This window comes from Caenorhabditis briggsae, assembly GCF_000004555.2.
Source record: "Caenorhabditis briggsae complete genome, chrX, whole genome shotgun sequence".
Lineage (NCBI taxonomy): Eukaryota > Metazoa > Nematoda > Chromadorea > Rhabditida > Rhabditidae > Caenorhabditis > Caenorhabditis briggsae.
Window position 1 is genome coordinate 8,814,213 of NC_013491.2, and position 12,736 is coordinate 8,826,948.

General features: G+C 36.8%; 4 protein-coding genes across 4 annotated transcripts; 2 read left to right on the forward strand and 2 right to left on the reverse strand.

Annotated features, from left to right (window-relative positions):
- Positions 1-1,686: 1,686 nt before the first annotated feature.
- CBG27654 lies at positions 1,687-2,346 on the reverse strand (the record flags this gene model as incomplete). Its single annotated transcript, XM_045239514.1, has 1 exon — positions 1,687-2,346. One exon carries the CDS (start codon positions 2,344-2,346, stop codon positions 1,687-1,689), a length of 660 nt encoding a protein of 219 aa, XP_045099494.1.
- A 2,425-nt stretch (positions 2,347-4,771) lies between these two features.
- Positions 4,772-6,007, forward strand: CBG14263 (the record flags this gene model as incomplete). The annotated part of the gene is made up of 3 exons (XM_045239515.1): positions 4,772-4,859; positions 5,333-5,834; positions 5,884-6,007. 3 exons carry the CDS (start codon positions 4,772-4,774, stop codon positions 6,005-6,007), a joined length of 714 nt encoding a protein of 237 aa, XP_045095376.1.
- Positions 6,008-7,493: 1,486 nt separating this feature from the next.
- Positions 7,494-8,123, reverse strand: CBG27655 (the record flags this gene model as incomplete). The annotated part of the gene is made up of 2 exons (XM_045239516.1): positions 7,494-7,617; positions 8,080-8,123. The coding sequence occupies 2 exons, from the start codon at positions 8,121-8,123 to the stop codon at positions 7,494-7,496; spliced, it is 168 nt and encodes a 55-aa protein (XP_045099495.1).
- A 2,845-nt stretch (positions 8,124-10,968) lies between these two features.
- On the forward strand, positions 10,969-12,226 carry CBG14266 (the record flags this gene model as incomplete). The annotated part of the gene is made up of 3 exons (XM_045239517.1): positions 10,969-11,056; positions 11,564-12,053; positions 12,103-12,226. 3 exons carry the CDS (start codon positions 10,969-10,971, stop codon positions 12,224-12,226), a joined length of 702 nt encoding a protein of 233 aa, XP_045095377.1.
- Between the last annotated feature and the right edge of the window lie 510 nt (positions 12,227-12,736).

Consider the following 12,736-nt stretch of genomic DNA (forward strand, 5'->3'; position numbering starts at 1 on the left):
CGGACCATGAAATACGGGCAAAGAAACGGGAAGAAGAATTTCGGAACAAAAGCTTTTCGAATTGTAAGTGAAACTTTAGCAGACGGTCTACATTTATTTGTGTTTAGAATTCAAATTGTGGACGAGATCAATTACCTGAAGATCCTCAATCTCGAGACCCAAATGCTGTACCTTGCTCCTGATTAAGAAGGGGTTGAATTTTACAATGGACATAGCTATACTCTACACATAGTGGCGAACAATATTCCTGAAACATGAGCCAAGTTTGAGTGAGTTTATCAATGAAGAAGAAAAAGTATGGGTTGCAAAAATTTATTTTCAGAGAATCTAAAATGAGCCCACTGGAGTGCAATTTTTATTTTCAAAACGCAAAAGACGGGCTCGAGTATATATCACTTATGGTTAGGGAACGCTTTAATCGTCAAAAGAAGTATATCAGGGAATTTTCGAGCAAAGACGCACCCGTTCACAAAGCCATTAACTTCTGTCATCTGAAGAATTTTGTTGGGTTTAAAATTTGCCGACATCTTGTGTCCCAAGAAGAATTGTGCTTTTTGCAGTCGGAGTATAACAATCTGCAAAAAATTGAGCTATTCGCAACGCCACCAAGCGGTATGGAAGCATTTCCAATGTTTCATCGAGAAGCAGCCATCACATACGCTATCGAAATTATACCGGAGCACCTAACAAGAATGACATGTGAGAGTCTATCCATCAAAGACACTAAAATCAGCATCTACACTATCAACGAATTTTTGAAGCGCTGGCAAACGCAAGGAGGACCAAAAAGCATTCGAAAGCTGTATGTGAACGAAGTGTATATACCCGTAATTACTCCAGTTATCAATATTGTCCGAGGTCTGAACACAGCATCATGGGACGCATCGGGAAAACCCAACATTCACAAAAGCGGCCAAGATTGCACGAAAGGATGGGCAATTAGACAAGATGGTACTGGAGGAAAACGGGCCACCGTTCTCATCGAAGATTTCGGAATTAGTAAATCGTTTTTGTTTCTCGTGTGGGATTGAAACGACTCCAAGTATGATTTTTGATATTTTCTTTTGAAAACATTTCAAAATTCCTACAATTCATCGGTTTTTGATATTTTCTTGAAAATTGTAAAAATTAATTAAGCAAATTGAGCGTATGCTAATTGGTTTCCAATTTGTTTTGAGCCCCTTTCTAATTTCAATTTGCTGTCGTCATTATTTTTACTTCAAATTCGGTTTCTTCACTCATAATTTTTTCCTTTCCCCAAAAACTATTGAAAACAAAATGCCTCTTTTTTTCAAATTTTCCAACTTTTTCCCTAACGATAAAAGAAATAAGTGATAATTCTTGAAAATTTTGCTATCAAGTTTATACATATCCCATATTCTGCTCTATTAACTTTTGATCATTTTCACTTTTTTTCGGAAACTCTAGCTTGCAAGCGTGTTTCTCATCCACACATCTCATTCCACACCGCTCCTCATTCTCATTTGTTTCCTTCTAAACCTCATTTTTTCCTGCACCTGAAATACCTTCGAAATAAATTTCCGCCTCGAAAAAATCACTGAAGTTAATACATTCATTAACAAAAAAAAAGAAACTTCTAGAACTAAATCTTTCAAAACAGTCCCGAAACACACAACATAACATCAAGAACAAAAGAGAAACAACGAAACAGGAACAGAAAACTCATCAATCCGAGGACTTTTTGGCAAGTGGCGATACCGGGTAACTCGTAGTGTTGCCATCTTCGTGATCTTCGATTACCTTGACCATTTTTGTCCAAGGATCCGGGCAGGAACCGCATTTGAACTCCTCTTCGATTCGTTCAACAGCCACTTGAATCTGAAACGCAAAATTGTTCGATCGGTTCTCACGAAATAATTCACTTACCAAATCTTCAGTAGCGCCTTTGGCCTCAAGAGCCAGAAATTGTCGATTGTCAGATCCCTCCAGCTGATCGGAAAGAGTTTGACGAATTTCGTTGATGAACTTGCGTCTTCTCCGGAGGCCATAATCGAGGACACACAACGATTCGAAGACGAATTGATCCTTGTTACCTCCTTGAGTCGCAGCAATATGAAGCTTGAGCACTTCTTTGGCGCAAGCGTATGGAGTTCCATCGAGCAAGACTTTTGCGATATTCATGAAATTCGATGGAGCGGCTCCGGTTTTCACCATTTCGTGAATGGTTTCATGGGCACATCGAATTTCATATGTCTCCTTTTCGTGCTTATCAATGAGCTTGTTCACATTCTTCCGAATTTCTACATCGGTCAGTTGGACATCATTCGCGAATCTGACCTTCTTTTGGGTTGAAGAAACTTGGGCTGGTTGGTTTTTGTTATCCATCTGAAGAAATTATAAATTTGAAAAACATTAATTGAGTTTAGAATTGATAAAGATCGATGATGTGAACAGAAAATAACAATCATACGTTGAAAATGTCTCTATCACAGAATTTTATCATAAAAAGAACTGTCAATCGAAAGAAGAAAAAAGAAATTAGCATTAAAACAGTGAAGAAACAACTATAATAATTCAAATAGGTGTTTTTCCCGGCACAAACTTATTAGCCTGCACATCTAAGTCTTTGTATTATACATGGATAAGAGAATCAGAGGTCGAGAGAGCATTCATGAAGAAGACACAATAGAGAAATAAGCGAACGGAGGGCATCAAACGGGCAACCTGATGGAAGCGACGTTCTAGGACAAAACCTATGACAACAGGTGTTTCAGGAAAGCAAAACATAAGACGAAGGGACCATAATTCTGCGAGAGACAGTGCGCAGACTATGAGACATAGACAATGGGTATCCACGAGACGAGGATATAGAATATCGTATTTCCTTGGATAGAAAACCACTCTTTTGCTTGTATGTTAAGTGGAAGTGATCAAATTGGGAAATCGGAAATCCCGCGGAATTTGAAAAGTTTTTTTTTGTAATTGGCGCTGTCATTTTGTTCTGATTACAAAATTTCGTTATAGAAATGTTTTTTTTTTGCCTTTTTTTTTTGAGAAATTAATTTAATAAATTTGCCGCGGCTCCGCTTCTTCGCTCCACATAAAATTAAGAAAAATATTTTGCGAAAAAAGACATGAAGACTCGAACGACTCAAAGGAAAGTGGACCAAAACCAGAACAGACATACCGTATTCACTTATCCAACATTTTCAGTTGGACCAGTGTATGGGAACTAAAATTGCGCTAACATCGGAAAAGAAGATTCTCTCTCCATTTGTCACATTTCACGCAATAGCTTGAATTGCGTCACCAGATGCAGTAGTTACTGTTTGGGTAAGAATTGCGTCAGACAGGGTTCGGCAGAAGAGACCATTTGGCATGGGTTCGGTAATTAGAAAAGTTTAGTAGATCAAGTGTTAGAGATACGGTAAAAAATAGATTTAAAAGCGGAAGATAGTAGTTTTTTAGGGGAGGAGGATTGTTTTTTGGGTAACAACTAGACAAAGCGCTCTTTAGAGAATCCAAATTCTTTGTTTATTAGGACAACGTTAAAGTCAAGTTTACCGCCAGGAAAAGGGTAATGAGTAGGGTTGGTGGGGATTAGAGAAGGAGGCTTACCGAGTTTCACACCTTTGGATTAGGGATTAGGACATCTACCGCGACGAATAAAATAAAAGTTGTTTTGCTGAATGGATTATGACTGAAATCAGAGTCATATCGGGTTTCAGGTTAGCACTGTTAAGGTTTAACGTGGACAAATAAGGATGGGCAGAATATATTTTCTAGATATCAAAACGTTAAATATCAGATAAATGTTTTTCTTCAATGTTCAATTTTTCAGAGAGCAAATGGATTACAAAACCAGACGTGTTATTATAAAATTGAAAATATTAAGATTGCGTGGAAATGATTCTTTTCAGAAACTTTTACAAACAATCCTGTATTTCTTTTTGTCTATCCCAATTAATACTACCAAAAAGTAATGAAATTCATTTCCCAGAATGAAATAAACTCAATTCTCCAAAAACCCGAAAAGTAATGTATCCTGTAATTATGATGTACTCAAGTTTCCGGTACCGGTATGCTTTTTAAAGTTCCCGCAATTCAAATTGTTGTGTCCTTTTTTTGCAGCATGGTTTTCTCATTCTCTAAACGTAATTTCTGTAATAATTACTTTTCATTAAAAATTTTCACTGAGTGCACACCACTGATGCGTTGGTACAATCGAATGATACCCAACAAACACCTTCCTTGTGCTCTATGTGAACACTATGAGCAAAACTACTCACGGCCTCTCCCAATCGCCCTTCACGATTACCAGTCTCGTATCGAGATCCCCATACACGTCTTTCTCTGCGTCTCCCCGTTTCCAACCTCCCTCCTTCCAATGGACGGCTAGTTTTGTTGCGTAATTTCCGACGAGATCATTTCCGACTAAAGATCGGGCAACAGCCTTAGATACCGTAATCTCGGGATGTCCCGCCCCTTTCCGCCCAAAATAGAAATGTAAAAAAAGATGGACGCGATTCAATGCTCTCGGTCTGTTGAGCATATTTTCCAGCTCTCTGTTCTTTCTTTCTTTTTCTTTTCTACCGGACTATGTATGGCAGCGCAAAGACAAAATCTCCTGCTGAAAAGTCTCTACGTTTCCAGTGTTTTCATCTCGCAACTGTCCTCTGAGTTCCCAATTTAACCTTGTTTCTTTTGCCTTTGAGTCTGCAATAATCTTGTTGAGCTTTTTTTGAAGCAATATTCAAATTTTTGGGGAAAAAAAATCAATTCCAGAGTTTCACATTTTAATCTTCACGAAATGCCGTCATTATCAAAGAATCCGCGACGAAAAGGCATTCCATTTCTGAAGTTTACATGGCATTTAAAAGATGAAATCTTAGGACTATGTAAGCCTCCAGAGCTGTGAGTTTGTTAACAGTTATTATCGAATGTAGACAAAATTGAAATTTAGAATTAATTTTTCGTCCAAAAGGTGCAAGCGGGATGTGGGTAGCTGTCAACGCTTCCGTTTTACAATTGATATTACGATGGACCACGATTTCAAAATATTCGTTTTCGATCGAATAAAACCAACGTCTTCTTTCACGTGGCTACTTGGAAATTACTTCACAATCTCACAGAACCTGCATTTTTTATTTGAAAACGTATTTCCGACTCGGTAGGCACTTAAAAATTTTTTTTGAATACATAAGTATTGCATGAAAACACTGTTGAACTGTTTTTTTTGTTTTCACAGTTAAATCGAGCTTCAACGAAAACATAGGCCAACGCGAATTCCATACCCACTGCTCACGCCGAGGAACAGCTTGTTTGCGCGCAGCCCTGTCCCACCTATTTCTAATTTTTCTCAATTTTGAAGTTCGAAATTTAATTGTGAATGCAAAACTGTGGGATTCAAGTGCTTTCGGTGAAATGGATATGAAGAAAATTTTGGAATGTGTTCAAGAAGCAGAATTCCTGAAAATTGGTGCAGAAATCATCAATAAAGAAATGATAAACTTGATGCAAAAAGTCAGTTGTACCAAGAGATTTCATTCTGCTGCGACAAACACGATGGGAAGCATATCCAACGGGATACTTCAATGCTCAGATGTGATTCATGCAAACAACTTCCAATGGTTCGATCCTGAACGATTCCAAGATCTTTGCTGTCGATCTATGTGTCTATTGAAGGCACGTATAACAACGCGAAACGTTGAAGACTTGATTATAGAATGGGGAAATAGTGAAGAGCAAATGGGAGAAGGCGTCAAAAATATCAAATTATTCGAAGTTCAAGTTTACGGTGTAGCTCAAAACTTTGATTTCACAAGAGTTGGAGCGCAACCACCAGGAAGAGTGCAGAGACCAAATGAATACATGTGAATTTTATCAAACCTTATTACTAAATTTCGAAATGTTGCTTTTCAGGGACTTCAACGTGATGTATGACTTCACTACCGCTTTTGATATCATTCACCAGGATGGCACATTAGCATCGCTGACGGCAGTTGAAGGACTTGACCACGTTCGGTTCATCGTTTGGGATCAGTAAATTTGAGGATCGTAATATCGAAATAATTTGCTGATGTTTTCTAGTACTTATAAAAACGTTTTTTGAACTGTTCAAAAACTCAAAAAATGAACGATTTTCGAAAGGTGTCTTATCATTTTTGGACGGTTGAAATCGACACATTTTCAAGTTGACTTACTTTCACCGCACGGACCAACCCAATTACTTTTGTCCTAAAGTATTTTTCAATTTTAAGACGAATGGCGTTTACAGTTTTTTAATATCTTTTTTTCGTTTTTGAGTTATGCACAAGAACAAGGGGTGTCTAATCATTATTAGACGCGCTGTATATCGTTTTTATTGAAAATTTTATTTTAAAAAATGTGATTTGTTCAGAATGCTTTTCGGAGTTTTTATGGAGTTAGGTTATGCATACTAACGTAATGGATACATCGATATTTTCCATCTTCCTGGCCCATTTTTTTTCAAAAAAAAAAAAAACTTATTTTGATCACACAAAATCAAAAAAGCTTGTTTGGTTTTTTTGTGTCATTACAAAATCGATGCATAAAAAATTGTTCGAATTTTCTATACAAAAGCCAATAGGGCAGAAGATGATTTTTTTTAAAGAACTTGTCTTGAAAAACATTTCTAAAAGTGCACGCTCCATTGGTACATGTGTGCCGCCTGAGAACAACAATTTTCACATTTGCCAAAACGAAAATTATGCGCAAAACTATCCACTGGTCGGTTGATAGTCATAGATCGGAACCAGTTTTGTATAGAACCTCTCGCATATGTGTTTCGCTGCCTCTCTGCGAACCTTTCTAACTTTTCCCCATCCGGTAAATTTCTTCTTTTTTTTGCATAATCTCTGACAAGTCAAGTTAAGAAGCGGTTGAGCAACAACAGTTTTCTTACCCCTCAGTCTCCTAGGATACGGTAATGTTAATGGGATATTCGAAAGGATGTTATAAAACGGAAACGGAAAAATAAACTATTTCGTATGCTTTACAAATTTAATATTTTCAAACCGAAGGATTTTTTTTTGTCTGGAAACTTGAAAATCATTGCAAAATTTGAACCATGCAGTAAATTTTTGAACTTTAACGTAATTTTTGTTTCTCTTGTTTTGTTTTATCTTATAAAAATAAACCCGGATCGGTTGTTTTATAAAACAGTTTTTTTAATTTGGTTGATAGCTTTCGTTGAAAAAACACTACAGCTTTAGTGTCTCAGATTTCGAAACTAATTTCTAAACATGTTCAGATATTCTTGAATTCTTTCTTGCGTTGCGATGAAAATATGATGGAAAATATATTCTCCAGAGTGCTATACTTTTTTTCTAAGCAAAGCGTGAAGGATTTGCAATTCTCGGTGAACGATACAAAATTTATTGAGTATGCTTATCATTTATATCCGAACAGTAAAATAGATTCGTTTGAAAGCACTCGTGGAAGATGAATCGGAACTTATTTCTTATTTCAACTTCATAAACGTTGTGGTCCTTATCTCTTTTAATCGTGAACTACTCGAAATTTTCCATACTTTCTTCCGTCACTCTGTTCAACTTCTCGTCCACCATCTTTTTCATGGCTTTGAATATGATCTTTTGCTCAACGTCCGAATTTATTGTTACACCCTTGGCCTTTCTCACTATATGAAGTAAATTTTTTGCGATTTAGAATTAATATTCTCAAAATCACCTCCATTCCTCCATCGCTCATTTGATCACAGTAGCAGTATGTCTTTGGACCTGTCGAGACAAACTCTTATTTCACCCTTCACCTCATCCGTCAATTGTCCCAGATACGGACCCAAGACTCCAGCCAATGGGTTTTCCTTGCTCTATGGAACGCAGCTCATGTTACTGTCCGTATAGTGAGAGTTCAACGCTTGAGTGAGATTAACAATGGTTCATTTAAAATTGGTCTAAGACCTAAATTACAATAAGACATGGAATACAAGGAAAAGCCCTGATTAATCGAAACTGGCGTTATCTATGTGGATCAATTCTGTGGGCGTGGAGCGGAGCTGCTAATCGATGATGTGATGGCATTCCAGGAGCTTGCGGAACGATCTGAAATAATAACGTTAGAGTGTGTGTACAGAACGGAGGCGCTGAGAGGAGAATGTGGTGTTTCCGCATATGTGTCATCCCGCTGCGATTTCCTATCACCCGTGACTGTTTTGGGCTTTGTGCTCTCCCTATGGGAATGCGGAACTGAGATTATGACCTGCTGGGGGAATATTATGGTAATGTAAAATCACACTGAAAGGATATTAATATCCTTTACATTGTCAAGGAACCGAGATAATTGGGCTCAAAGTGCGCGTATGGTCTAAACGAGGAGATAAAGTTGTAATCAAAAGGGCTGCGCTGCTAGCGACTAAGCTACGATATTCAAGAAAAAGGTGGAATTTAATTCTAATTTTAATACCTGCATATTCCAACTGCTTCTCTAACATTGGGATCGACCTTTGCTCTTTTCTCGCTAGCACTGTCAAAAGATGTTGTTGGTCTGGTTACTCTGAACCTCCAGAATTCTGAAAACAAAAAATAGAAGAAATTCAATATTAATTCGCTAACCTCTGTTCTTCCAACAAATACTTCTGATTCTTCAGCCCCTCTTGAAGTTCTGCCATCTTCTCCTCAAAATCCTTACTGACATTCTTGATCTTAATTTTTGATTCCTTGACTTCTGAGGACAAGTTCACAATGCTCTCTTCTTTTTGGGCCGATCTCTCCTAAAGTTCATATAAATTTTCAGTTTAAACGTTAATTAACTAACAAATTTTCAAAAATTCTGCCGTCATCGTTTCTTTTTCCTGGCGGTGTAGCTCTTTACGGATAAATAATTTAGGAAAACCTGATGGATTTGCTGTTCTCCCACTCCTATTGGAGATCGAACGTGCTGCGCAGGTTGGATTTGTCGTTTCTTTTGGGTAGTTTCGGCTGTAATGCGATTATGAAAAAAATTTCAAGGAACGTCAGAACTTACTTTCACAATAATTGAATAATCAGAAAAATCAGAAAAATCAGAAAAATCAGAAAAATCAGAAAAATCATTAGGACTCCAAATCAGACAGGTGTCTCGTAATAATTAGTTGAACAGCTATCGAAAAAAATCAGATTAAAAGGTCTCCGAAATCAGATGGAAACCATGGAAGACTGAATGATGGCCAGCAGGAGAAACTTTGCCCCGTGCTGCAACGCAGAGAAAAAGAGTGATAAAAAAATAGTGTGTGAGATCGAAGAAATGTGGTAACGACTCAGAGTAAGCGAGAGAATGACCAATTAGAAAAGACACTAGACTGCCGCTTTTGTCTGTCCCAAAAAACAGTCAACAGCTTTGAGAAACAATATTCGAAAGTGAGAAGCTCAAATTTCAAAATTGCCAAGAACAAAATTTTAAGAAAAAAAGAAATAAAATTACAATTAATGAATAAAAACTAATATTTTCAGTCACGCTATCGATTTAAAAAACTCCGTCAACATGCTTTGAATGCAAGTCAGTCACCGCATTACTTTGAATCCCTTGGACTTGAGAGCAAAGCGTTGTGGATTTTTAGATTCTTCGAATTCGTTGGGAGGAGCTCATGATTTTTTTCCACAAATTTCCTTTTTTTTCCACGCACTAAAGGACAATCATTTCCACATTTCGTGTAATATGCTTGGAGAAGAGAGCAAGCAATAGGAGGATATTACCTTAACAATTAAGGCAGCAGACTCCATTCAAACGCTCGGAGGCAGAAAATGAGCGTTTGGTTGAAAGTATGAATTAACGACAGAAAATCCAGGTGGAAGGCGACCAAAAAGAAGGTTGTGATAGAAGGATTGAAATTTTGCAAATAATTATACTCCCTCGGTTGGGTCATGTGGTATACAAAACGGAATTCATTCGTATTATACGTATTTTCAACGATTTGGAGAGCTGTGTCTTTTCGTGAATTCATTTTCGTTTTTTTTTGTTTGAGGTTACAGTTCCACTAAATGGAAGCAAAATTTTGAATATTTCTATTCTAAATTGGGTACATTCATTCATTCATATGTCCGTGTTGCGTTTTCATCAAATTGCATGGTTCTTTATTTTTCTGCGTTTTCAGACTCGATTTTTTAATTTCTAAACTAGCAGGAAATCGATGGTTATCATCGAGTTTGATTCCCTTCTTCGTTATCGCTTTTTTGAAAGATTTTGGTAACGGTGTACAACGCTTAATGTCACTCTGCGTACAGCTGTCGTCCTCTATCTTATTTTTACTATCGAGCGCCCGGTTTACTTTCGCAAATTCGATAACTTTTTTTTTTCATCCCTCCCATTTTCAAGGTTTCCTGAATTTTCCAATCATCGAACGATCGGCTTTTGTGGATCTCAAAGATTTCATTCCCTTGCTCTTCTTTACGCGATAGGACAACCATTCCTTCATTTCATATATTATGCTTGAAGAAGAGAGAAAGCAATAAGAGGAAGTAATACTGAATCAGGCAGCAGACTCCATTAAAAGGCTCGGTGGCAGATAATGAGCGTTCAGTTGAAAATAGTAATTAGTGGCAGATAATCCAGGTAGAAGGCGACCAAGGAGCACATTGAAGGGAGGATTAAGATTTTGCGAGAAATTCGACTACCTCAGTTGGGTAACGTGGTATACGAAGTTGAATTCATTTATAAATATTTTCACAGAAAGATTTCAACAAAATTGGACCACATAGTCGAATCCGCGTTTTTTAATGGAAAATTTCGTGAAGTTTATTTAATTTCCGGAAAATTGTTGCAAAACCTATTGCAAAATTTTATGAAGTTTCACCGAATGTGCGCATATTTAAGTTCGATTATAAATTCTGAAAGTTGTTTTCTCCTCCTAACTGTCCTCTCAGTTTCCCAACCTTGTTTCTTTCGCCTCATATTCTGCAATAATCTTTTTGAGCTTTGTTTTAAAACAATATTTGATTCTTTAAAGAAACAGTCAATTTCAGAAATTCTCATCTTATCAAACTTCACAAAATGTCGTCATTATCAGAGAATCCGCCGCCGAAAGGCATTCCATTTCTGGAATTTACATGGCATTTAAAAAAGGATATCTTAGAACTATGTGAGCCTCCAGAGCTGTAAGTTATCAGTTATTATTGCATGCGAACAAATTTTTTGAAAATTCAGAATTAAACTATCCTTGGTGTCCAAAAGATGCAAGAAGATTGTTGGTAGCTGTCAACGCTTCCCTCTTTTGATTGATATTACGATGGACCAAGAGTTCAAAATATTCATTTTTAATCCAAGAAAAATAACGTCTTCTTTCACGTGGCTACTTGGAAATTACGTCACAGTCAAACGAAACCCGCATTTTTCATTTGAAAATGTATTTCCGACTCGGTAAGTATTTAATCAATTTTCAAAATTTGGGAATAAATAACTATTGCATGACAATACTGTTAAACTGTTTATTTCGTTTTCAGAATTGAATCGAGCTTGAACAAAAACATAAGCCACGATGAAACTTCTGAATTCCAAACTCACTGCTCACGCCGAGGATCAGCTTGTTTGCGCTCAACCCTTTCCCATCTCTCTGAAATCTTTCCCAATTTTAAAGTCCGAATTATAGATGTGAACGCGAAACTGTGGGATTCGAGTGTTTTCGGTGCAATGGATATGAACAAAATTATGGAGTGTGTCCAAAAAACAAGAATGTTGCAAATTGATGCAGAGTTTATCAATCGAGAAATGATACATTTGATGGAAAAAGTCAAATGCACCAGGAGATTATATTGCAAGGCGGAAAACACGATGGGATGTATTCTTAACGGGACACTTCAATGCTCAGATTGGATTGTTGCAGAAAACTTTCGATGGTTTGACGCTGAACAATTCCAAGATCTTCACTGTCAATTAATGCGCCTAGTGAAGACACGTATTACAACGCGAAACGTCGAAGACTTGATTATAAAATGGAGAAATAGTGAAGATCAATTGGGAAAAGGCGTCAAAAATATTAAATTCATCGATGTTCAAATACACGGAGGAGTTCAAAATTTTGATTTTTCAAGGGTTGGAGCGCAACCCAAAGGAAGTGTTGAGAGACCTAATGAATTCACGTAAGATCTATCAAATCTTTTTACTCAATTTTAAGATATTGTATTTCAGTGAGTTCAATTGTGATTATGACTTCACTAACGCTTTTGATATCATTCACCCAGATGGTACCCTAGCATCACTGAAGGTAGTTGAAGTACTTGACCGCGTCATGTTTGTTGTGTGGAACCGGTAAATTGGTATATTGTAATATTGTAGCTTATTGTACATTATTGTGACTCAATTTCAAATCTTTTTAGACCTAAATTACCACTTTGAATGTTGTTTAATGTAAACTATAATCCTCTTTAGTGTGTTTTATCAAAATAATTTAAAAATAATTCCTGAAATTTTGTTTCAGCTTCTTTCTTTCGTCTTTTGGATTCGTTTTTGCTTATTTTTTCTTGTGAATTTTCAAAATTTTTATTCCCCTCATCGCCGCCATTTTCTACACTTTTTGGCTGAAATTGTATTTAACAATATTTGCTCTGTTTGAATAAACCGTGATTAATTACGCTCAATGACACGTATTATAGAATTTCAGCTTCTAATTTGCTGGACGGAGCTAACAAATTTTTTTTCACAAATTCTCTTGCTCTCGCCATTTTTCGAGGTTTTGAGAAAAACTAAAAATTGTGGAGAAAAACGGCTGATGCCATTAGATTCAGCATCCCAAAAAACCTATAGGTTCCCAGTAACAAATGCC